General features: G+C 42.2%; 1 protein-coding gene and 1 non-coding gene across 2 annotated transcripts in view; both read right to left on the bottom strand.

Moving 5' to 3' along the window:
• EML5 (EMAP like 5) overlaps window positions 1-27,618 on the bottom strand; it is a 103,065-nt gene that overhangs the window by 40,049 nt on the left and 35,398 nt on the right. Inside the window, exons 13-20 of the mRNA XM_088145252.1 lie at window positions 24,084-24,202; window positions 22,633-22,819; window positions 19,880-19,985; window positions 19,305-19,398; window positions 16,208-16,308; window positions 12,463-12,665; window positions 7,727-7,838; window positions 5,746-5,873 (exon numbers count right to left, since the gene is read on the bottom strand). Of these exons, the coding sequence (XP_088001378.1) occupies window positions 5,746-5,873; window positions 7,727-7,838; window positions 12,463-12,665; window positions 16,208-16,308; window positions 19,305-19,398; window positions 19,880-19,985; window positions 22,633-22,819; window positions 24,084-24,202 (1,050 nt within the window). The remainder of the gene's footprint in view (window positions 1-5,745; window positions 5,874-7,726; window positions 7,839-12,462; window positions 12,666-16,207; window positions 16,309-19,304; window positions 19,399-19,879; window positions 19,986-22,632; window positions 22,820-24,083; window positions 24,203-27,618) is intronic.
• On the bottom strand, window positions 8,523-8,659 carry LOC112541046 (U4 spliceosomal RNA). Its single transcript, XR_003085083.2, has one exon. It is a non-coding gene; the product is annotated as a U4 spliceosomal RNA (small nuclear RNA).

The raw sequence follows: 27,618 nt of genomic DNA, 5'->3' as shown, positions 1-27,618 counted from the left end.
GAGGAATCCGTGGGTCAGCTGGAGCGCGAGGGATCCAGGCTCGCGGAAGGGCGGTCGGAGCCGCCCGGGAGCGACGGGGCAGCGGCCAGGGCCGGGCGCACTCCATCCGAGCGGTGGTCGATGGGCGTGAACCAAGGACCAGACGATTCGGGCGTTACGATGACCCGGGGTTCGGGGTTCCGGAACCGTGAGTGGAGCGAGAAATTCGCCCGACTAGAGGAGAGAGTCGAGCGACGCCTAGACGCCGTGGAGGCGATGCTCCAGACCCTACTACAGAGAGTGGGGCCACCGGCGGTGAACGAGGAGGCGAGCGACAGGGGGCGGTCCGACACCCCCGCCGGCACCACCCACGGCGCCCCGGTCGGAGGACCAACGGGCGGCAGACGCCCTGAGACTTCGAGGTATCACTGGGAAGTTCTCAGGGGACCCCGAACAGCTGCCGCACTTTTTGACGCACGTCAGGGGGTTCATGCAGAGGGGTGGTCACCTATTCGCTAGAGACGAGGACAGGGTATCCTACGTGGCCGAGCTGCTAGATGGCCAAGCCGCCAGCTGGGTGATCGGGCTGTACGATGCCAACGCGGCGGAACTACGGAGTTTCCCGGACTTCATGCAGGCGCTCCGGGACAGATTCGAGGACACATTGAGCGCCAAGCGGGCGGAGGACGACATCCTACAATTCAGACAGCGGGGCAAATCGGTATCGGAATATGCCCTGGAGTTCCGGAGGTTGGCCGAGAAGCTCGCGGACTGGCCGGAGTCCCTGAAGGTGAAGTATTTTAAGAGGGGACTCAACCCAGAGATCCTGGAACGGGCACTGGGGCGGGACGACCCGGCCACAGTGAAGGATTGGATCTGGCTGGCCGGAACGGCGGAATCGGCGTGGCGGCAGATCCAACAGAGCACAAGACGACGGGACCAGACGAGGGACCGGCCGAGGGAGAGGACCCCCGAGGAGAGACGGAGCGGTCGACGGCAGTCCACCGGGAGGCGAGAGGCGACCAGAGCCCCGAATCTGTGCTTCCGATGCGGAGGCAGAGGCCACCGAGCGGCGCAGTGCCCGACGGAGCGGGAAGGCGCCCCACCACGGCCCGAAGTCAAAACCCCGCGTGCGAACGGGAAAAGGACCGGTGACCGACCGCGGGAGGGGGCAGTGGCGGCGGTGACCGAGAAAGGACGCGGGGGGTGGTCGACCCCGGAGACAGCATCCTCCGGAGAGGACTCGGAGCCGGCGGGAAACGAGGCGCGCTCGCACTGAACGGCGTCCCAGTGCGAGCAGGGGAGTCGAGGCGCGCGGACCCAATAGGAGACGAGGACTGCCCACCGTTCCGGGTGAGGATACACGTCCGGGGGTGAGATCCGGAGGAGGCGCAGCTACGGGCGCTACTGGACTCGGGCTGCACCCACTGCTTGATGCACCCAGCAGTGGTCTCGGGGCTCGGGCTACAGCTGAGGCGCCTCCGGGAGCCCATTTCATTCAGCCAGTTAGATGGCACGCTGGCAGGGGGGGGGCCAGCTCAGTATTACACCGAGCCGGTCCAGATGACGATCGGGAGTCACCGGGAAGAACTGAGGTTCGTGGTGGTCCCGGTGGCCGACTACGCGGTGGTACTCGGCTTGGCGTGGCTGCGGCGGCGGAACCCACGAGTCGACTGGACGGCGGAGGCAGTGCGGTTCGGGGTCGACAGACCGGCGAGGCCCGAGAGCAGAGGGGACCGAGCCGTGGAGACGGAGGCAGCCGCAACCACCGGCGGACAAGCGGAGGGTCCGGGACACCGGGAGACGGGGCGAGAGCAGATGGGGCCCGAGACCCGGGCAGCAACAGCAACAGCAGCAGCAGCAGCGCCGGGACCCCGGAGACCCGCCACGATCCCGAGGCGAGGGGAGGCAGCGGCGACTGGCGAGGCGACCGCAAAGCGAGGGGCCGGACCCGGGGAACCCCCGACGGGCGGCGGAATCCCGAGGCAGTATCGAGACCTGGCGGCAGCGTTCGGGGAGAAGGAGTCTGACCAGCTCCCACCACACCGGCCCAGTGATTGCGCCATCGAGCTAGAGCCAGGAGCGACCCTGCCTAAGCCAAAAATGTACTCCCTGTCGAGGAGGGAGATGGGAGCCCTGCGCGAGTTCATAGACAAGAACCTAGCACGGGGATTCATCCAACCCGCGAAGTCACCATTAGCGGCCCCGGTGTTATTCCGGGAGAAGAAGGACGGCTCGCTCCGTATGTGCGTAGACTACCGGGGGCTGAACGCAATCAGCACGGAGTACAAATACCCCCTCCCCTGATGAAGGACTTGATGTCGCATCTGTCGAAGGGGAGGGTGTTCACAAAACTGGACTTGCGCGAAGCCTACTTCAGAGTTAGGATCCGCGCAAAAGATGAGTGGAAGACGGCGTTCAACACCCCGCTCGGAAGCTACCAGTTTTCCGTGATGCCGTTCGGATTAAAAGGGGCCCCGGGGTATTTATGCAGCTAATTAATGAGGTGCTGCACGACCTACTCTACCGGGGCGTCCTGGTCTACCTGGACGACATCCTCATCTACACCGAGACCCTGGCGGAGCACGTGAGCCTGGTGCGCACGGTGCTCCAGAGACTGCTGAAGGCACAGCTGTACGCAAAGCTCTCGAAATGCGAGTTCCATCGAGAGCAACTAGACTACCTCGGCTACCGAATATCCAGCCGGGGAATTGAGATGGACCCGGCGAAAGTAAGGGATGTCCTGGGCTGGGAAGCGCCGCGAACCCGGAGGCAACTCCAAAGCTTCCTAGGGTTTGCGAACTTCTATCGTCAGTTCATCCCGAACTTCGCCCAAATCGCCCTTCCCCTAACCGACCTGCTAAAAACCAAGGGCACTGGGAAACCCCCAAGCCCAGCATGGCACTCGCGTGGACTGCAGAATGCCAGGGGGCGTTTGAGGAACTAAAACAGCGGTTCACCGCGGAGCCGATCCTGCGCCATCCCGACCCAGACCGGCGGTTTATAATCCAAGTGGATGCATCAGACGTGGCAACGGGAGCAGTCCTGCTCCAACCCAGCCCGGAGGGGCCATCCACCCGTGCGCCTACGCCTCCCGCAAATTCACCGAGACGGAGAGGAGGTGGATGGTGTGGGAGAAAGAGGCGTACGCGGTCAAGTGGGCGCTGGCCACGTGGAGGCATCTACTGGAGGGGGCAACTGAACCGTTCGAGGTGTGGACGGACCATAAGAACTTCGAGGCCCTGAAGACCCCGCGTAAGCTATCCCCCAAACAGGCACGGTGGTCCCAATACTTCGGGAGGTTCAGGTTCACACTGAAACACATCCCCGGGAAGCGCAACTTCTTAGCGGATGGACTGTCTCGCATGCCCCAACACGCCAGCCTACGGGAGGAGATCGTGGACTCCGTCATCCCCGCCAGCAGGCTGGCTGCAAAGGCGGTGACCCGAAGCCAGACCAAGGGGGAGCGACGGGACGCGGCGTCTGAAGTAAGGCAAGGGTTCGCGGAGGCAGCGGAGCGGGACGGTTGGCTCAAGCAGAACCGAGAGGCGCTAACCGGCCAAGAGGGGTTGTGGTGGCACGAAGGAAAGCTGTACATGCCCGAGGGTTGCCGACGGGAGGTCATGGAGAGAGCCCACGACAGCCGGAGCGCGGGGCATTACGGCTTCGTAAAGACACTCCACTTAATCCGGCGGCAGTTTTGGTGGCCCACGCTCCGGAAGGACGTGGAGGCGTACTCGGGGGGTTGCCCGGTGTGCGCAACAGCGAAAGGAGCCAAAGGCAAACCTAGAGGCCTACTCCAGCCGGTAGCGGAACCCGACGGCCCTTGGCAAGAGGTCGCCATGGACTTCATAGTGGAGCTCCCGGAGAGTAAGGGGAAGACCGCCATTTGGGTGGTCACGGACTTATTCTCCAAACAAGCGCACTTTGTAGCGTGCCGGCGAGTCCCCACGGCCGAGGGGCTGGCGAAACTGTTCGTGCAACATGTCTACCGACTCCACGGCGCACCTCGACGTATCGTCAGCGATCGGGGCGGCAACTTCATCGTGCGGTTCTGGCGGGAGTTCCTGAAGCGGGTGGGGACGAAACAAGCCCTATCCTCCGCGGCGCACCCGCAGACGGACGGAGCCACGGAACGCCTGAACGGGGGCTCGAACAGTACCTGCGCTGCTACGTGGGGCACCAACAGGACGATTGGGCGGAGCTACTACCATTCGCGGAGGTGGCATACAACAACGCCGTCCACAAGAGCACCGGGTTCTCTCCGTTCAAAGTAGCCACCGGGAGAGATTTCGTCCCCATGCCGGAGTTGCCTCAGCCGGAATCCCAGATCAACTCCCTGGACGCCTGGTTCGCCCAAATCGACGAGACCCGGCGAGCGGCGCACGCGGCATTGCAAAGAGCCAAAGCCGACTACAAGAAGCACGCGGACCGCAAGAGGCTCCCCGAGGAAAAGTGGAAAGTGGGGGACCAGGTGTATCTGTCAACCAAAAACCTAAAGACGCACCAGGCATCGAAATAACTCAGCCCGAGGTTTGTGGGGCCGTTCCCCATTTCGGAGATCATCAATCCGGTGACCGTCAGGCTGACGCTCCCGAAAAGCCTCGGGAAGATCCACCCGGTGTTCCATTGCAGCCTGCTAAAGTTGCACCAGCCGGGGAACGCCTGGCACAAGGCGGAGGGAGTACCACCACCCATCATGGTCGGGGGGGAGCAGCATTTCGAAATCAACCGGATACTGGACGCCCGGAGGCACAAGGGGCAGACCCAGCTCCTAGTGCAATGGAAACATTTTCCCAAGTCCCACAGCGAATGGGTGAGTAAAACCCACATAAGGGCGCCGGACCTAGTGCGGGACTTTTACAGTAAATACCCCGGGAAGCCGAAATAGGACCGAGGGGGGGGAGTTGTCGTCAGGGGGGCGGCATGTCAGGTTCGGTCAGCACGAGGCTTCAGGGAAGCACGGGGTTGCAGGGAAGCTCGCAACCAGACCACGCGGAATCCACCGGCGGTAGCTAGCGGGGAAAAGAGGAACCGAAAGCGCCGCTAATTAACGAGCCACCTGCGGCCAGCTAAACAGGAAAACCGCAGCGGAAGCTTTTAATTATGAACTGATAACGGCGCGAGCAAGCAAGGAACGGGGCCGCAGGGCAGCGAAACAAGATCGCAACGCAGCACAGAACCCGCGGGTCTGCACGTAGCAGGGAGGGGCCAACCCAGCCGGAGGGGGACTGGCAATCAAGGACAATGGACTCTGACCGACCCTGCCATCATGAACGATCAGGGGGGACATTGGGGGGCCTAATAGCCCACAGCCGCAACGCGATCACGAGGCGGGAAAAAGCGCGGGAAGGGGGGAATATAACAAGTGATGCAATTGTACCAAGCCAGTCCTGGCTTTGCTTGTGACTACTACGTTACGCATGAGTAAACCTTCTTTGTGAACCACACGTGTCACGAGAGTTTCTCTGTCGAACGGGGCAAATCTCACAACAACAACATAGCAATAGTTGGTTGTAAGTTATCATCAGGTTTTGAAGGGCAACGTACAATTTTTTATTTGCTTATATTTATTTAAAAACAGTAGTTAGTTTAATACTGAAGGGAGAAGCAAACAGTAAGAACAAAAAGTGAGTTCCATGAGGTATCTTTATATACAACCACACAGTTATCAAGTTAATTCTAATTCACTACAATTTTACTTCACTATTTTAACATTTCAAAACTTATACTATTAAAAAGGAGAATCTGTTTGTTAATATTTACCTGAACTAGTAAGGTTATTGGCCCACTTTTATCAACTTCCAATATTTCACCATTTTTTGTGCCAACTAAAATATGACCATGTCCTAATGATATGGCACGGATAGAAGGATTATCTTCTAAAAGGAGACCTAAATGGGAAAAAGAAAATAAAGAATTCCATTTGAACAACCATGATATAAATAAAACCAATTTATTATTGGAACATTATATTCTGTTTCTTAATTTTTGATATAATCCTGGCTTGAAAAAATACAATGTTTTCTTATTTATCTTTGATAATCCAATGCCTATTTACTGCGAACTGGTCTAACTGAACTCACTGGGATATATTTCTGCAGACATGCATAGCATAATGGCATAATTGTTTCTGCCCACCCCATCAGATCTAACAAGGAGGGCATGCTCTGGGTCCATTCCATCAAACAATGCAATCTTGTTCAAATCGTGCCCTCTCAGTGGCTGCACCTATCTTGTGGAACAGCATTCCACCAGTGATCCGAACAGCGCTGACCCTGTTAGGCTTTCCTAAAATTCTGGAGAACAGGCTGTTCCCCCGGGCATTTGGGCCAGGCGGTTAGGTGAGTTCTGCTGGTGATGTGGCTTTTTGTTTGCGGGGGGTGGGTGGGTGTTGTTCTAGTTATGTTATATACTGTTATATATTGTTTTGGTGGCTTTAATTTTGGTATGCTGCCCAGAATCACTTCTGTAAGATGGGTGGCTCTAATTATATAAATAAATAAATAAATAAATACATACATACATACATACATACATACATACATACATACATACATAAATAACTTTTAAAGATCTATTTACTACTGGATTAAAAGTCTAATAAACTGCTATTTATGAAAATGTCTACACTGAAATTGAGAACATTTATAGCACTACTGTACACATTTCAGAGCTCAACAAATTCAGCATTATTTAAAACAAATAGCACTTTATATAATTTATTTGTGAATGATTGAATATTTAATATCAAAAAAACATCCTCTATCTTTTCCTAAAAATTATGATTTTACCACCTTATATTGCAATGTTTTTGTGTTACTTTTCAATATCTGTATAAAATGTTCAGGCAGCATACGAAAATGGGAACACACTGAATAAAGCAACAAATATTTGAATACAACTGATTCTTCTAATCTTTTAGTTACTGTAGGATAGGGGTTGGCAACCCACGACCCATGAACCAGATGTGACCTGCCACCCAAAATCATCTGGTCTATAGCTCCAAAAAGAAAGATATCCACCTGACCCACAAGAGAGAGGGAGAGAGCGACCATCTGTTTGGCTGCTCTTATGAGTGCTCACCACCTCCTCGGGTAGCCATTTTGGCACTGAGTTCACCAGCTGCCTCAGCATGGGTGGAGCAACAAGTCCCCCTCTTGGTGCTGCCGAGAGCAAGCCAGGAGAAGGAGAAGGTGAAGGTGAAGGAAATGGCAGCGAGGGCATGGTCTCTGACCCCTATGCAGCAGAAGGGCAGAAGGTTGCTGTAGAGGAATTCAGAGATAACTTTGAAGAAAGAATGCAAGAACTGTTATGAGAAAGTAAATGACAATTCAGTCTTGAGAATGGAGAGGGCATGAGAAAGAAACTCAGAATAAACTCATCTTGCTTCTGCTTGGTAGAAGAGGGGACAGAGGGAAACTCTGGCAGGCTTTCAAGATTCTGCTATTATACCCTATAACAATAGAGTTCCAACTAGTCTTTGAGCTGTCTGATTCAGGACCTGGCTTACTCAAAGTTACATAGTAAAATTCAGTTCCAGTATGACTCCTTTCACTGCATGAAAGCAGATATAGCACATTATGGGAATTAAGTGACAAGCTCTCAACTACTCAGAAGTCCCATCTGTTGTTCCTTCCTGCTTTCACACTTCAAAAATGTCCAGCTGAATCAGATCACAAAAGTCATTATTTTAAAACAGTAGAAACAGTTTGTATTATAATAATCTATAAAAACTTCAAATTACCTTTGGAGCCTGGGGCTAATGCAGTTCGCTTAATGGCATATGTTTTCAGACACCGTTCAAAGCTGTCATCCCAAAGAGCCACAATTCCATCTTTCGCCCCAGTTACAAATCCCTAAAGAGAATGAGAAATAGAATATAAAACATATTCTATACGTCTTGATTCTAAACAACATTAGGATATTATTTACATATTATACTTGTTCATGTTTTATTCCATTGCCACAAGCCTGAGTAATATTTCTATAGCTGTCTTTTTAAATAATACTTTTATTAAAAGTTTTAACTACAATAATAAAAGATAATACAAACTAAAAAGAGAAAGAGAAAGAGAATAAAAGGATCAAGAAAGAAAAAAAAAAGAAAAAAAAGAAAAAAACCTAAGAAAGTGACTTGCCACCCTTATCACCACAAGTATAAACAACTTCACTATCTCTTCACCTCCTCTTAGTTAACAGATATAACACTCTTCATCCCATAACTCTAATGGTATGTGGGAATGACCTTGTTGAGATGGAGCCCAGAGACAGTGCCTAAGGAACAGCCAAATAAGGGACAGCATAGCCAGCAGCTGGATAGTGAGTGGGGCAAGTGGCTCAGAAGAGACCCTCCCTAATTTTTTTGAGGTGTAAAGGAGATGGGGAGAAAATTGTACTTTCAGACTTGCAAGATTCTGTTAATGTAGCCTTACAATAAAGTAGAATTAGCTCACTGGTCATGTTTCCTGGCTGGTCTACCTGGTAAGGCTGACAATAACTCAACTCTTAACTATAGGCAAATCCAGTAAACAATGTCTTTTCCAATCCAGGTGTCAGCAAAAAGTCCAAACAGAGCCCTAAAATAATCACAGTAATTAACAATATAAAAATCATCATTTAGCAATAATCATGCCTTGGATAAACCTCATTGGCTACGATACTGCCATTGCACAAAGCTGTATGTTTACAATGGCTTTTTATTTTATTCCTTTATACTTGAAATGGTCAATAGACTAAATCAATAAAGTTGATTGATTGATTGATAAAACTCATTCCATATCTCAACTCTTAACTGCAAGCACATCCAATACATAACATCATTTCCAGTCCAAATGTCAGTAAGTCCAGAAAGAACCCCCCAAAATAACAACATATCCCATTTTAACCCTGATCAAATAAGCCAACTTTATGTTCCTTCTTTTTACATAAAACAATCTTGCTCTTTAATCCATTCAAATGATCATTATCACTTGTCTCAAATGTCTTCAAAGCTTTAACAGGCCTTTTCGTAAGTCTGGCAGGAAGAAATTATTCCAATTACTCTCTTGAATTAGCATTTTTATTTCCTTCTTAATTTTTAAAGCCTCATCTGATTTCTTTTTGTATATCCAGTGATAAATTCTTGTTCACATTCAAGTCAGATAAGTTTTGTTCCAAATCTTTTTCTGTAAACAGCTTCTTCTGGGAACAGGGTGTTCATAAAAACAGTCACCACAGCTGACATTCCTCAACAATATCTCTGAGTGCCATTATAAGTTGCTTATCTTGTTATATCTCCAATATCAAAAATAATTTTTCTTCCACAAGAAAATACACTTATTCTTTAAAATTAATTTCAAAGCCTTAATATTCAAAATCAAATATTCCAACTTTTCTGAGCCCTTAATCCATTTAAAACTTTCTATGGCCAAAACCTTGTCTTGCTTTTTGCTGTTTATTTTGAATTCTTAAAGCTTATAGAGTTTAATTTTCTTATATTAAGCATTGAAGGCACTCACCCAGTGTTTCCAGCCTTGTCATTTGGAAGGTGTCCAACTTCTTTAAAGCAGTTAATAGGCAATTTCCAAAGGTGATTAGCAAAGGAAGTGCAAACTTAGTGTTCTTTGAAAGCTCCAACCGCGGCTGGAGCAAGAATGGCAAATTCCCTTGTCTCCCAGTTCTCCCACCCTCCAGAGACCACTGTCTTGCAGCCTCCTCATGAGGAGAAACTGTATGAAGCACAATATGGGCAATCTTGCATCCTCTCTTTCTCCAGAGAGGGTTCAACGGAGCTGATCTATTCACTGGCTCCTTATTCTTAGCCACAATCATTGGCTCCGCTTTTTGTGCAGCTGACTTCAGTCTACCATTCTTCCCTGGAAGTCCCTCTCTTGCTGTCTTTATTAACTATACAGTCAGGTCTCCATATTCATGGGATCTATATTCACAGATTTGTGTTTTTGTGGTGCTGATCACAAAATTTATCATATTAAAATTTGGCATGCGATGGTGGCTCAGTCTCACAGTAAGCATCATCCAAGTAGGATGGCTTGTAACCTTTGTGTGTTGTGTGTGTGTGCCCTAGGCTATTTGTGCTTAAAATATTACTGTGCTTATATTGAATACCCATGAGTTCCAAACAAAGTGCATCTAGTGATGGAAAAAAGCCTAAAAGGGCCAAGAAAGTGATTACTTTGAATGAGAAAGGGTGGATTCTAAAGAGATCACTTGTTCATTTGCTTTTTCTTTTTTTCCCTCCTTGAAAAGTGGAGAGATTGCTTAAACAAAGGGGGGGGGGGAGAAAAAAAGAAAAAAAACAAGCAATCTCTTTATGCAATTTCTCCCGTGCCTGATCCTTTTTCCACCACCACCCCTTGCAGAGTGGAAAGATTGGAGATGAAGGGATTACGAGACAGTAAGCAAAAATACAGTAGGAAATACACCGGCTGTTTGCATACTGCACTTGTTGCTCCCAGTCCTGAGCATGCTCAGGGCAGCTGGTGCTACCGCATTCCTTTCAATGCGTATTCCCCATTGTGTGCCTGCTTACTCTCTTGTAATCCCTTCCTCTCCAATGAATGTAAATATTCCCGTCTTGCTAATTATCCCAGCACCAGGGTGAGCATTCCAAAGGGTGGGGGAGTGGGGGAAAGGAAAGCAGTTGCAGTCATGTGATTTCCCATTTAGCAACTGCTTCACTTAATGACAGAGCTGCCGGGTCCAACTATGGTCACTAAATGAGGACTACCTTTATTACAATGTTTCCTCTATACTATATACTGTTATAATTATCTATATACTATGCTCTGTACTATTATTATTTTATTCATTTATTCATTTATTTGTTAAATTTATATGGCCGCCCATCTCACTTGCGTGTGACTCTGAGTGATGTATACTCAGCTAAAACACAGATAACAATCATAGCCTTCCACCATTAAAACCAATTAAAAACCAATTAAGAACCAGTTAAAAACAATTATGCTTCAATGTTTCCTTCTTATGGAGCCTGTTCTGTCTTTTTTTCCTCTCTCTGGGATTTCTTTTACTTTTTTCTTCCCTGTTAATGGCCAGCATATATTGCTCTTGCACCTTTCCACGCTGTGCTTTGCCTTGCTAGGGCTCTATACTTCTTTTTTCTCTGGACTGTCCACTCCCTCTGAAGGAAAAATGCATTAATTCTTTTGGCTGCTGCACTCCTCTGTTTGCTGGTGGCTGCAGAGTTCCAAAAACACGCATCTCCTGTGTAAAGGTTGCTACTTTATGGCAACTCTGCCATGCTGAGGCTGGGGGAAAGGCTCACATGGGAGGGAAAGAAGGCAGCACAGGTGCCTGCCATTTTGCCAAGCAGCCTGCTCTTCCACAGGCTCCCACAAATATGGAGACCCCTCTGTACCTGAAAGTTAGCCACTAAACACTCACAGAATTCACATCAGACAGAACGTCATTTATTATGTTTTGTTGATAGGCAGCATTTTAGAGAAAGGCCTCCCAAGACTGTATAGAACAAAATTTGAAACCACAAAGTAAAATAAGGCAATGATAAATCATTTAAAAACATGATAAAATCAAAATACTTTTGTAAGTCCAAATTTCAAAAAGTGAGATGCAATCTCTCTCAGAAAAGACAACAGAAAACTATGTTTTAATTTATCTGTGTTTAAGCATTCAAATGCTAATTTCACCATTCTAAAAATATAATTCATATCAAACCCTGAAATTCTGCTTGGAATTCAAAGACTAAAATATAATTCCAGATGACCAATCCCATATTTGTGAAACTAAAAAGCCTTATGATATACCATAAGAAATAAAATACTTTGACTACTATTGAGCATAAAACTTTTTCCAAGAAAAAAATAAGGAGAAATATTTGACTGAAATCTCCTCTTTTCCAATAAAGCAATGTATCTTAATAGCATACCAGCAATAGCTTGTCCTTCATTTGCATTCATTATTTAAGGCTCTGCTACAATTCCTGGTGATCAAGAAGAAGAGGCTGGTAGTTATTTGAAACATGGATCCTTAGGAAACACAATCTGGATTTGGAACTATTCATTTGGGAGTTGCTTTAAACAGTATCATTCTGCTTTCTTCTTTTCTCAAGGATAAACATTCCCTATTCTTTTAGCCTCTCTTCAAAGGAATTTGTTTGTAATCTCATAATCTTCCTCATTAAAGTGTGGTACCCAGAACTGGACACAATGTAGAATAAAGTGAAACTATTACTTATCACGATTAGAACATTATATTCGCTGATGTGATCTAAAGCTAAATTGACTTTTTTTGCAAATTCACCACTGACTCATACTGATGCAAAGGTTTTATGATTTTTTTTTTTTCAGTTTATTACAGTGCCCTTGATTTATACCTTTTGAGGATGAGTTAAGGGGAAAAAAAGATGAGAAACAGTGGGCTTGCCAAATCCTTTAGGCATGCATAATCTAACTTCTGGGCTTGAATGCAATAAAATCAATGTACAGTCAATAATAATTTACTTACTTTTTCTAATGCATGCATACTGAACAATGGGCCATCATGTGCTTTTACTGTTTTGATGAGGAAAATATCTCTCCATATACACACATCTCCAGTTGAAGTTCCAGAGAATGCCGTTTCTTCTGTCCAGCCATAAACTGCACACATCATTGTATCAATTTTCCCCACTGGACCCACATAACCTTTTTTTCCAATTAGTCCACCTCCTGAAATTCAAATAAAACCAAATTATTATATTTGACCTTGAACATTTTTTATAGAAACACAGAAAGTATTTTAAAGTAAAACACAACAGTGACTTTAATTTTTTTCCTTACTTTTATTAATTACAATGAATAATTTGCACTTTCTTCAATTGCAAAATCTTGGACAGAATACATATAAGGATTTATTATTAAACCATGAAACATATACAACATCAAAAGAATTTTGGCTGTAATGATAAACACACTAGAGAAAAAACAAAATACAGTTAGAAGGATTTATTGGTAAAATTAGAATTTTAGTGCTAATATCTGTTTCAAGAGAGACATGGAAGAGAGATCGTTCAGATCTATAAATATCTACAAGTCCTCTATCAACTATATTGAATGTTGTTTTTAAAATGTACACTGGGCAGAGTTGGTATAAGTTAGGCAGAGTCATTATATGTTGGGCAGCCTATAAATGTGATTTATAGATTGCCCAACTTATAATGACTCTGCCTAACATTTTATTTATAAACATTTATTTATAAACACTCTGCCTAAACATTTATTTATAAACATTTATAACATTTATATGTTTTATTTATACTTATTTTATAAATAAGTATAAATCATAAATAATTTGTTTATAAATCACATTTATAGGCCACACAACTTATAATACCTCTGACCAGCACACACTGTAAAAACAACATTCAATACAGTAAAAAGCCAAAAGAAAGAGAAAACCTGGGGGCTGAAACACTCATGCATTAATAACATTCTTCCCATGGCACATAATGCCTAATCCTGTATCTGCGTAAAGAACCAGGTCTTCAAGTCCCGTTTATAGTTGCAGGGTAGGGACAATTCAAACCTCTGGGGGAATGTTATTCCAAAGGGTAGGCATTGTGAAAGAGAAGGCACACTGATTGGGTCCCATCAGATGACACTGTTTTAAAGATGAGACCTGGAGCATGCCCAGTCTGTCAGATCTTACCAGATGGGTAGAAACAATAACAGAAAGGTGGTCCCTTAAATAGCCACAGCTTATGCTATAAAGGGCTTTATAGATCACAACCAGCACCTAGAATGTACCTAGAAGTTTACTGATAAGCAATTCAATTTGTGCAGCAGAGATTAAATTTTTTTTAATGCAATGCAATGTCCATTTCTTGTTTCCCAAAGAAATCCAGTCAGAAACTAAATACTAACTGGTGTTTATTGATAAAAATGCAAAATTCCATAAAATGCAAATATCATACAAAATATAAAGAACAACACATCTTCTCATCTAATTTAGCATCCACGACTTATTAGCAACACAAGCTTAACAAAATCTCTAGCTACAAACTCTTAGAGAAGAGGTACGCTACTTGGTACTTTGTTACAACTACGTAGCCCATAAAACCTACATAGTGGCTAACACTAAAACAACTAACAACTACTCAGAGAAACTGCACATTTTCCTCTCCTTGTATTATAGCTCTGTGCCACCCCCACTGGGTACCTAGCATACACACGCCAATAGGTGGCAGTAAATAGCACAATACACAACACACAATAACAGGTGTTTTTCACATGATCTCTGTAGTCAAAATATTATTTGTTATTGTTGTAAAGATAACGGGATGAATCCTTTCCCATGAGAAAGAAAATCCTGACAGTTATATGGGTATACCATAATTGCCCACGCCACTACACTCTGGACCAGCTGCAATTTCCAACTGGTCATCAAGTTCAGCACCATGTAGAATGTGTTGCAACTGTCCACATACAAGATGGTTTAAGCAGGAGCTGTGAGTCCAGGAGGACACCCAAATTGTGCACCAGTTCTATATAGGGGAGTGCCACCTCATTCAGAAGTAAAGATAGAAAATCTTTACTTCTGAAATGGAATGGAATCAGGAGAAGCAAAAACACACAGCCATTCAGCCTTGTCAGGTTTAAGCTTCAGCCTATTCTTCCCTATTCAGACCCCAACAGCCTTCAGGCATTGAGACAAGACCTTGACAGCATCACTTGGCTGGCCCAAGATTGAGATGTATAACTGGGTATCAACAGCATATTGACAATACCCACCCTCATGCTGATGGATGACCACATCCAAGGGCTTCATATAGATGTTACACAGTAGGGACAACAGGGTTGAATTCTGTGACTGCCCTTGTCAGGGGCCTCCAGCTTGACACCCCCCCCCCCCAGTTCTCTGGAAATAGCGCAGAAAAAGGAGAAGAACCACTGTGCCTCACATTCCAAATCCCTGCAAACAGTCCAGAAGGATACCATGCTCTACGGTACTGAAAGCTGCTGAGAAATCAAAGAGAACTAGACAGTTGCATCACTCTTCTGGTTTTACCATAGGCCAATGACATCTCTGTACTATGTCCTGGCCTGAAACTTGACTGAAAGGGTCCAGATAATCTGCTTCATCTAGGGCCTTCTGAAGTTCCAACCTAACTATCTTTTCAACAACCTTCCCTAAAAGGAGAGTTGGAGATTGGACGAAAATTGTCCAGTATCATTTGGTCTAGCAATGGTTTCTAAAAAAGGGTGTGTTCCACTACCTACTTCAAAGGTGTTTTGGTCTGTGTCTGGAATAAAACAGGATTGTTTTGTTGTAGGCAGAAGTGATTTGGAGTAATGGAGAAATAGCCAAGGACATCAGCAACTGAAGGTAGAGAGGACAACATTGTGGCATTAAGGAGGCAGGTGGGATATGTCATGTTCAAACAACGAGGGAGGGAAGGAATGTACTTCTAAGATTGAGAGGGTAGAATTTCAATATTATAGTTACACCGAATAGACAAACACACACACACACACACACATATACTCATGGTTGCATTCACACACATCAGCAATGCACCAGCAATTTCTCAAAGAAAGATGCCACAACCAACCACTTGACAAGTCTGTCATAAACAGTGAAAGTTCTCTGGGCCAAATATCTTATATCTTCAGTACATAAAATCCAGCACATAAAAATTTCTAGCCAAAGAACTTTCTCCTCAAAAGAGGATTTATGACAACAGGAAATCCTAACTGAACCCAACCAGTCAGAACCATGGTTACATTTTCTCACAAAATAGCTTCAGCCTGGGAATGAGAAAAGACTGCCCTTGGTGGCTCCATAACAGCTGGTGAAACAAACTCAATGAAGACGAATGCCTCGCTACAGCTTTGGGAGATAATACGTTCACCTATAGATGGAATATGCCCCTGGTCCAGGGTGCTTCCTAAGCCCCGGACAGACATAATACAATTCCACATCTCTTAGCCTCCTTTGCCATATGTGGCTGCATTTAATATAGTTACAAGTCTATGCATATCATAACATAAATTTTCATCATTGGGTCAGTTTCATCTGTCTCAAAAGCAAATTATGTTAAACAGCCAAATAGGCAGCTTGTTACGAGGTTTAGCTTCATTCAACCCCCAAGTGAATGACAGTGTCATATACAAGGAGAAATTAAAATGTGATTGGTACAACGTGATAATTATTCAAAGCAATTTAAATAATTTTAAAAATATTTTAAAATGCTTTAAAATATTGTCCTTACCTGCTCTTCGCCAGAATTTTATGTGTTTAATTCCAGCTGTAATTAGTTTATCAGGCATAAAGGGGTTAATCTTAACAACAAAGATCTTGTCTTTACTCCCCCTAAAATAAATGTTAAAATATTTTCACTTTCATATGGGTAAATATTTTCTCCATGCAATAAATTTTAGACAAAACAACATATTCAAAAAGTATTTATATTAAAATAGCAATATAAAAATCCCAAATATTGTATTAAGATCAATAGATGAATTATTTGTTTATCTTTCAAATTTACAATTTGACATTCTCCATTTTACTTTCTGCAAAGACAAAATAGAAAAATACAGATTTTTGTATAATTATTTCAACATAAAATTCTTCTTGTCCTGTTATAATATACCTTTTTTCACATTTCTTTATTGAATGATGTCAGCTCCCCATCATTCTAATCCTTCTGGATGTTTCCTGATATACTGGTCGTAAGGTTTGTTAAAGAGATGAAGGCAATTATCTCATTTTGAATTTCTGATCATAATATTGTAGGAGCCAAAATAGCTATTCTCTCTTGAATTTATGCCATGATGTAACCAACCATAATTACTCTAATGTACCTGATTATTTAGCAAATTATATACGTAGTTTTCTACTTCTTTTTCTTGCATTACCAGTGCTATTAGGGATGGTAACAGAACACTCTATCAGTCCAGTGCTAAGAGTATTGTTAATCTTGAAAAAAAACTAGGCAAGATCAAGCTTGGTTAGCACTTACTGGGAGATTACCTGAAAATTCCAGGGTTATAGCTAAACTAAGAAGTTTACACATGTATGAGTAACAGGACGGAAACTTGCATTTCCCTCCCGTTCCCCTTCTATTTCTGTACTTGAAGGATGGATACTTATAACAAGACAGGGGTTCTTCTTCCAGGCTTATTGAGAAAGTGAAAGAATAGCTCTCTCCTCATTAGAGAGCTACTAAAGTATTGACCTTGCCTGCTTTTCTCAGTGTTTGGAATGCCCTTTGTGGTCAAAGAAAAGCCCTAATTTTTTTCTCTGTCTTTCAAATACATATGGTTAGATGCATACATTTCATATACATTTAATGAAAGATTTAGACAACAAATTTAGTTAAAGAGCACTGCCTAACAACCAGTTACTTCCAATGGGATAATGAGTTCTATGAACAGATGGACGGCGTCGCCATGGGAAGCCCCCTGAGCCCAGTCGTAGCAAATTTTTACATGGAACACTTTGAAAAACGGGCTTTAGAAACCGCACCCGTTACCCCAACAGTCTGGTTCCGGTTTGTGGATAACACCTTCGCAATTTGGAGTCAGGATGAAGACGAACTAGAGAAGTTCCTGAACCACCTAAACAGCATCCACCCCAATATACAATTCACCATGGAAAAAGAAATGGACGGCAAACTTCCATTTCTAGACATGTTGGTCATACGCAAACCAGACCTCAAATTAGGACACAAAATTTACAGAAAACCCACCCACACAGACCGGTACCTTCACAAAAACTCGAACCACCACCGACGTCAGAAAAGAGGCATTATCAAAACCCTGATGAATCGGGCCAATCGGATCTGCGAAACCCAATTCCTAAACTCTGAACTTAAACACCTTAATTGGGTCCTACAAGTGAATGGCTACTCCAAGAATGAAATAAAAAGAGCCATCAAACCAAAAAAACAACATGCGACTGAAGAAGAAAAACAGCCACCCACCAACAAAGTATTTCTGCCCTACACCAAAGGGATCACAGACCGCATGGGAAAACTGATGGAAAAACACATTTCCAAACAATCTTCAGACTCACCAGAAAAATACAAGTGCTAAAATCAGCAAAAGACAAAAGGGATCCCCTCACCACCACAGGAGTATACCGCATACCATGCAGCTGCGGGCAAGTATACATCGGGACCACAAAACGCAGCATCCAGACCAGGATAGAAGAACACGAAAGACACTGCAGACTACAGCAACCAGAAAAATCTGCAGTAGCTGAACATGCTCTCAAGCACACTGGACACAAAATCCTATTTGAAAACACAGAGATACTGGACAACACCAACAGCCACTATACCAGGCTATTGAGATTCACAAACCCCAGCACAGCTTCAATAAAAAAGAGGAGAGTCTAAAAATCAACAAAACCTGGCTACCAATCCTGAAAAATACAGCCTGCAAAAGGTCAACGAACTCAGCTCAACCACCAGGACATGTGAACAGTTCACACAATGAACATACTAATAACCCCCAGCAGCCACTCGTTAACAACTTAATAGAAGAAAAAACCCTGCCTAATCCCCAGGAAGATACACACAGATGCTGACACCAAAACAAGCAGCCACTCATTAACCCAAACCCCACACACCCCCACACACCCCCTAACCCCCCACCACACACCCCCAATCCCCCCTTCAGATCTCTATAAATACCCACAAAAGGTTCACATCATCCTGGGCACAGAGAGAACTGCTCCTGTCTGTGCTCCTGCTCTCTGAAGATGCCGGTCACAGATGCTGGCGAAACATTAGGAAACAAAACTTCCAGAACACGGCCACACAGCCCAGAAGACCCACACCACCCATTAGTTAAAGAGCCTTTTCATCTGCAAGAGGCAGATTCTGAATCCAGACATTAAAATTCCTTGTTAACATTCTGAGTTTTTTTTTACATCAGCATGCATCTATATGCACAATAATGTATTTTTAAAAAGTCTGAAAACATCTTCCATCTGTTTAAAAAAACTTGACTGCAGTAAAATATGACTTATGCACCTTAATCAGTAAATGAAAAATTACTGATCTTTAAAAATTCTGACCATCATACTGATGGTTAATCATAATGGGTTGTACTATCTTCATTTTATCTTGCTGAATGTTTATAAGTGCATATGTAAGGCCTAGGAATATAAACACAATAAAGCAGATTGGATATGGTTTGTATAATTCACCAACATACATGATGAGAAGAAATTTACCATCCATTGTGCATTAGGAGATAATAAACACTAGGCCAGAAATTTCCTGCTTCCTGCTTTTTATTACGATTTCAGTATAACTGTAATACATGATTATAGTAAAATAATTGAGCTAATTTTTTTACCTTACTGCTGAAAGCTTCTCTCCTTTCCTCCAGTCCCAAAGAATAACAGTGTGATTGTCATCTATTCCAACTGAAGCTAACCGTTTGCCATCAGCTATAAAACAGAATAAGTAGAAATCATTGCTTTATAAACAGCAAAATACTTAGCAAATTATGACAATAAATATGGGGACATTCTGAATGTCTGAACTCTCACTGTCACATATTTCTATGTCTAAGCAGTAACTCTGTTCATTGTTGTTTGAAAAAATAAAAGTGCATATTTAATCATTCTCCTTAATTTCAAGGCCTAAGAGTTGCATATGGGCTGCTTAATTTTCTAGATCTACTTCTCTACACTTTCAGTAAACGGATTAATAATCATTGCCTACTATTAAAAGCATATACTGTATTTCTCAGGCAAACCTAGCTTATTTACCAAATTTCCTAATAAGCTACTTAGACATTCCAATAGTAAAATACTTCAAGGATGGCTAATACAAATTGCTATATACAAAAATGCAACTTAAACTCAGTAAAACAATGCCACCTTTATACTGTCTCCAGTTTCACAAAAATATGGTAATCATACATACCTGAAAAGTCAACAGCACAAACGCCATACTGGTGATAGCCCTTTAATACTGACAGTGGTTTGATTGTCTCTGTATCCCAAACATGGGTTGAGCAATCCCGGCCAACCTTATATAAGAGATTGAGCACCTGAATATGATATATGCTTACACATGCAATTATAAGGTTAACTTCAAAAACCCAAAGTATATAACAGAAACCATGCTAACATTTCTAATTTTTCTATTATACCCAATTCCTAACCATGCCACCCATTCACATTACAGTATTTTAACTCAAATAATTAAATAAAATTTTGTTCTGTCATAGTTGATAAACCAAAATTAACTTTTAATTTAATTTAATTTAATTCAATTTTTAAGAAATTCTCACTGTATTTTCATCATCAAATTGTCTTCATATATAAGCCATTGGACTTAACAGCTTCCGGGCAGATGCCAACAACTTGTAGCCTTATCTTCTTTTCTTGACCTGTTGGCAACTTTTCACTCTATGATAGCTTCAGGGTAGCCTGATAGGAACTGGCCTTGGGATGACTGTACCTCAGTGAATCTTGTCCTTTCCATCATCTTATGTCCAGAAGATGGTACTTAGGGACTAGTTATTTAAAGAATTTATCAGACTCTTCAGCCCAAAATACTCTCAGAGCAGCTTGTATGCAACCAACAGGGGAAAATCCCTTTCTTTGGATTGTTAGTTGAAACGACAGGAGACAAATGGAAAGGAACTGGAATTTAGAGCAATTACAGCTTTCCAGATGGATGGGGATTTTATTGAGGTTATATTTAACTTCTTCTCTTTCTGAACTGGATAGTTGTCTGCTGCCCTGTTTCTCTTCCACTGTTTCTCTGCATATTAAATGTACTCAGGTTCTTCTCAACAATACTCAGTTTTAAAATGATGATAATGATGATAAAGTTGTTTTATATGATTGTATTATTTCTATTTATCCCAGGATTTAGTGCTTTTCCTCATCTATTTAATATCTACATGAAACTGCTGGGAAAGGTTAACTGTTGGTTCAGGAGACAGTATCATCAATATGCAGATGATACTCAGTTACATATCTCAACCCTGGGATCAGTGGGAAGTGCAGTAGAAGTTTTGGTCTGGTACATGAAGGCTGTCAGGGCCTGAATGAACAGAAACAGGCTCAAATTCAACCCAAGCAAGAGCCTGTTAATTCAGAAACCATCTCATTGCAGGACAGTTCCAACTTTAATTTTCAATGGGGTTGTGTTCCCCCAAAGAGAGGTGGCTCACAATTTAGGGATCCTCCTGGATTCATAGCATCTGCTAGAAGAACAGGTAGAATTGATGCCTGGAAAGGTTCTTCCCAGCTTCAGCTGGCTATGCTAGTTGTAGCCTTATTTGACAGAGACTCACTGAAGGCAGTCACTCATGTCTTTGTCTTCTCTTGGTTGGACTACTGTAATTTACTGTACATGGGTCTACCCTTGAAGACCACCTGGAAACTTGAGTTATACTATCATATTACACCAGTGCTGAGGGAGCTCCATTAGTTGCTGGTTTGTTTCTGGGGGTAATTCAAGGTGCTGATTGCTACTTTTAATAGCCCTATATGGCTATGTGCCTGGGTATCTAAAAGACTGCTTTTTCCAGACTGACTCTGCCCACCCAATCTGGGTGGCTGGAGAATGCCCGCTGAAATTCTCTTCCTACCAGGAGGTGGGGTGCGTGGGTGCAGCGCAGCAGCCATTCTCTGTGTGAACTCCCCTCTTTTGAAGTTAGAGTTTGTTCCCCCTGAGGCAAGGATGACTCCTACTTTCATGTCCTTCTAAAAGCTTGCAAAAACTTGGCTGCTCAAGAAGGCCTTTTGAGTTTGATTAACATGGAGCCATCAGCCTAGCATTAATTCTTACATTCTATATTATTGTGATTATTATTTTTACTTTATAGTGTGTCTTAATTTGTTAGTACCTGTACATTCTCTAGAGTCTATTTGGATTGAGGCAATAGATAAATTGTGCAAATAGGTAAGTAAATGTTACCTTAGTATACAGAGCATTGTTCTTCTTGGGATGATACTGTCTGCCATTCTAATTAGTGTTGGAATTTTTTTGAAAATAAACTTTGGTATATTATGTTACTGGAAACAACCACTAGGTCAACAATTTCTAATAACTGTTTAGAAAACAGACATTACTCCATTTGATCATAGGCATCCATAGCAAACCAAGATGTTATCAAAATAACGATGCTTTCACGGCATAATCATGCAAATGGCACTTTATATAAGGACATAATGTCATGTGATACCAGTACATAATTCACATCATTTGTATCAGACCATCAAGATGTATCTTTTGCCTCCCTTGACATCTATGCAATGGATTCAACCCACTGGTTCTAATCAAGCACGGGTGCATCAATGTATTTCATAAAGTTCTGTGTCTGGCTGCTTTAGTGTTTTTCAGTGGAAAGCATGCAGTGGAAAAGCTCCTACAGCTCCACAGAACATTTCCCTTTGCAGGAAGAAATATGCTTCTGATTTCCAGCCACTCCTATCCCTATATAGCCCAAGAATAATCTAAGAAAGCTATGTTTATTACTTTGAAGGTGCCATACAACTTTTTCTCATGCAGCATAACTAACCCAAATACATTTTCTATAGCAGGGGAACGTTTTGTTTTTCATAGATGTAGATGCATATAATACAGATATATTAAATATTCCTTTATAGACTTACTGCACTGAAATAACATTAGATCTCTAGTTCTCCTATGCATCCTACCTGGCCTGTAGCCACATAGTCCTTTAGGGGGTGAATAGCAAGGCATAGGATATCATCATCATGACCCAAATAAAAGCGCTGTGTGTTTTGCTGCCGATTGTATACTATTCCAACTGCTGCAACATGGTACACAATTTCTCCAGTCTGAGTGTAAAATAAATTACTCCGACAGTCATAGCCTCTGTAACTAATAAAACAACATGGAATTAAAGAAGCATGTTTCTTTACATAATACATATATACATGCATACATGCTATTCCTCTTCAACATAAGCCACATTGTACAAAATGCAGAAAAAAGAATGAGAAGCAGGAAAGAAGTGAGAAAAAAAGGAAATCTAACTAAATTTAGTTTACACCAATACTATTCACCATACCTTTCTATCCTTATTTCACTAGGTTCATACCTTGCCTTTTGTTCTCTAAGCTTCTCCCCTCTCTCTTTTTGAATATCTCATCAACTTCATCCAAACACAGCTTTCTCAGTCGTCCTCTTCCTCTCAAACTGTTCTTTCTTATTCATAACAGTCATTTATTTTTGTATGCAGTCCATATTCATTTATCACCCATTCATTCTTGACCATATTTCTTTCTGTTTTACCACACATTTAAGGGCCACCATTCCCACTGTGTTTAAATTCCTTTTTGGCTTCTCCTGGTATATCCAATTCTCACTTCCATGTAACAAAGTGGGTGGAAACACACTCCTATATATAGCCCTAACCAAATTAGGTACGTATCGTAGAATACAAATCAAACTAAGTTATATCAATAATTTTCTTTTGAACTGTTTGCCCTGTTTAAAAGGTGCTGTCAACTTAGGCCTACTTCCTGATGACTGTTGGGACAACACTCACTATCTTAAACTGTTTTTAACAATAACTAGTAAATTTAAAACAGAAAAGCTACTAATAGAAGAGAATATATGTAGCTCAGGGTTGAACTGTGGAGTCCTTGGAGTTCTCTGAGTTTGACTGCTTTTTTGCAAATGTTTTGTTACCCAGCTAGGTAACATCTTCAGTGCATTGAAGATGTTACCTAGTGGGTAATGTTTGCAAGAAAACAACCAAGCTCAGAGAACCCCAAGGACTCCACAGAAAAGCTACTTTTTGTAGAAGAAATAATGCAAGCATAGTACACTTGCTTAATGTGATTCATGTCAGCTTCCTTCTTCAAATTGTTATATTATGTGTGTGTAGGAAGAAAACTACAGAAGAAATCTGAATGTGGGAAAAATAATACTTTCCCCCAGTAGTATAGTCCCATTCAAAATAAACCTATGAGGCTGCTTTTAATTTAAAAAAAAATAAAGCAGGACAGCCAGTCATAGAATTTATCTTTGAGGGTCCAAATCTGAGTAAGTAAATAATAGGTATTGTTTCTCTTTAGGAAATAAATGAATGAATGAATGAATGAATGAATGAATGAATGAATGAATGTGATTTACATACCCATGAACAAAATGCAATCTTATACTATTGATTGGAGCCCTCTCTCTTCTTTTTGAGGCTGCAGTTTTTCGTTTTTCTTTGCATTGCTCTTTAAGCTGAGGTAGATCTTCTTTGTAAACCTTAGCAGAGAATAAAAAGGTTTTCTGTAATTGTGCATATTTGAAAAACAGATCTCTCTGAGGAATAGAAACTATGGCCAGTTTCTTACTGTCTGTATGAACAGCATATTCGATATAGTTGCAACACTATTAGAAAGATATGAATACTTTACTTTAATGGCCAAGTGTAAAATATATACAAGGAATTTATCTTTGGTGAAAAAACAAAAAGCAAGAGCAACAGTGCATTTGGATAACAATAGAAAGAGGAATGATAATAAGCAGTAACGCTACACAGTAGAATAACACTACCACCATGGACCAACACCTGTTCATTTTCAAAAGGAGAAGCCACTGTCCAGCACATATCTTATCAGGTAGTGCTTAGCAGAGCAATGGCACAAGGAAAAAAACTGTTCCAGTGTCTAGATGTTTTAACATATGGTGCTCTATAGTGCCGTCCTGAAGGAAGAAGTTGAAATATTTTATGTCCAGGATGTGAAGAGTCTGCAGATATCTTCGCCACCCTCCTTTTGACCCTCACAGTATACACTTCTTCTATAGAAGGCAGGTAGATTGCAATTATCTTTTCTGCAGACTTAACTATCCGTTGGAGTCTGAGCCTGTCCTGTTTGGTTGCGGAATCAAACCAGACAGTTACAGAGGAACAGATAACAGACTCAATGATTCCCCTGTAAAACTGTACCAAGAGCTCCTGAGATAATTTAAACTTCCTAAGTTGACGCAGGAAGAACATTCTTTGTTGTGCCTTTTTGATGATGGCTGTGATGTTAAGTGTTCATTTCAGGTCTTGGGAAATTATAGAAACCAGGAACTTGAAGGACTCTACTACTGATACAGGGCTGTCGAGTATGGTAAGGGGAGGGGTATTAGAAGGGTTCTTCCTAAAATCCACAATCATCTCCACAGTTTTAGTGTATTCAGTTCCACGTTATTGCAATAATATAAATTATAAGAATAAAGAATTATGAGTATTTTATAAAGGACTGATTTTTCTGTTAGTATATGTACTGTGATAGCTGAAAATGCAAATGGTTTGCAGGCTCTAGTACTGAAAGTCAAGAGCACAGTAAAAAAATGAGACTAAGATTTAATATAAAGAGAACCAAACCAATGACAACAGGTACAATCTGCCTCAAAATTGAAAACAAAGATACTGAACTGGTAGAAAGTTTCTACATTTTAGGATTGACTGTCAAAAATGAAGGAACCAGCAGTTAAGAAATATGCCTCGGACTAACTCTTGGTGGGGTAGCAATGAAGACCTTGGAAAAGATATTCAGAAGCCACAGTGTGTCTATACCTACAATAAAAAATCATGCACACAATGATTTTCCCTGTGACACTCTCTGGAAATAAAAGCTGGAGTTTGAAGAAGCAGGATAGAAAGAATATTGATCCTTGTTAACTTTGGTGTTGGAGAAGACTGCTGAGAATACCATGGATAGCCAAGAAAACAAACAAATGGATCATAAAACAAATCAACCCAGAGTTCTTGCTCAACTGACAAGTCTCCAATTACCATACTTCAGACACATTGTGCACAGATGTAGCTCTCTGGAGAAATCTATTAATGCTGGGAAAGGGGAAGGAAAAAAAAGAGGATGACCAGCAGCAAAGTGCACAGACTTGATTACAAAGGTGATGTTCAGAGATCTTAATAGCCAAGTTGGGGACAGATTGTCCTGGAGATAGTCTATCTATGTAGTTGCTAAGTTGACACTGACTTGATAGTACATAATCAACGAATAAGCATTTTGAGTAACATTTCCTACTAAATTCAAATCTTTGCGCTAAAGGGATAGAATCCACTGAGAACTAGGACACTGCATAATTAAGGAACTGTGCAACAATTGCCATTACTAGCAGGTTATTACACTACACATTTTGAGACAGCCAGGAGTCATAAGGATCCATCGCTATCCTTTTATACTGCTAGAATCTTTATCTGTGTAAACTTGTTTTTAACTTATTCATTGTAAATAAAGAGTTATGTAGGTAGAATTAAGAAAAATGAAGTATGGCTTGCAGTTTTAAGCAGAAATAAAGGATAAATGAATTTCAAAATGACAAAAAGAAAAAGCAATAGTAAATATTTAGCAGAGAGACAGTTTGGTGTGATAGTTAGAGGCACCAGGCTAGAAATTGGGAAACTATGAGTTCTAGTCCTGTCTTAGACGTGAAGCCAGCTGGGTGGCTTTGGGCCAGTCACTTTCTCTCAATCCTAAGAAAAAGGCAATGGCAAACCACTTCCAAAAATGTAATGGTATGTGGGAATTATCTTGGGAGACAGGAGGGAGAGCCGCAGACTGGTATGTAAAATGTCTCAGCCCTCAGAAGGAGGGAGGTTTGGGAAATGTTTCAGAAAGGATCTTCCCTAGTTTTCCAGAGAGTAAAACGAAAGGAGTGGAGTGGAGAAATAATTTCAGTCTTGCAAGATTCTATTAATATAAACTTACAATAAAGATAGAGCTAGTGTTCCTGGGTGTGCTTCTTGTCTAGACTACCTCGCAGGACTAACAAAAAACATCACCAAGAAATCTGCATGTACTTGACATATCAGGATTCAAAACTGACTCAAAGGGACACATGCATTCACACACACACACACACACACATTATCATCATCAACAGCCATGATGTCTGATATAAATTCTATTTTTTAAAAAAAGGTGTTGTATGAAGTCTTTTAGTGGCAGGCAGTAATTTGATCTGAAGCATACAAGGGTATTTAAGATCCAGCATGGACATAACTACCCCTTAAAGAAACCAACCTTATTCTGGTCTTGTTGGGTTTGTTTCTATGGCTTCTTCAAAGTACAGCCAACAGATAGAGAAAAGGTGTTCAGCTCAGATCTGAAGCACCACTGACTGCTTCGTATCTGAATACTGCACATCTCTATTTTTTCTTATTAGAATTACAATGTATAAGGTACAAACTCTATCATAACATATGAAGTGACTAATTATGGGTGCTACATAACAATCATAACATAGGAAGTGAGTAATTATAGGTGCTATATAATGACTTACTTTCTGTTGTCATGTCAAATGTTAACATTAAGTATTTGGGGCAAGAGCTGAAATTGCTTTTAAAAGCCAATAAAAGGGATGTGGTTAAAGAATAACCTAGCTATATAGAGCAAGCACATTTCTGCATTTTTAAAAACCAGTTTTTGAGGATAGCAAAAAATTTATCCAATGATACAATGCTTCAGGGGACATAATTTCAGGGACCTACCTTTAACTGTCTTGAATTTGGAAGAAGCTCCATAGACACTCAATATGACATGGCTAGATAAGAACCTTTATTGCATACTAGAACAAAACCACTTAAAGCAGTTGATTAACCTCTGCCAATATGAGAGTGCTGCCCCTTCTTATACCCTCTATAGTTTAAACAGGGCACTTCTTGT

Source organism: Python bivittatus, unplaced genomic scaffold (assembly GCF_059951505.1).
Source record: "Python bivittatus isolate LINGU-HERP-01145 unplaced genomic scaffold, Pbiv_v1 ctg000480_np1212, whole genome shotgun sequence".
NCBI lineage: Eukaryota > Metazoa > Chordata > Lepidosauria > Squamata > Pythonidae > Python > Python bivittatus.
This window is presented reverse-complemented; position numbering and strand designations above follow the sequence as displayed.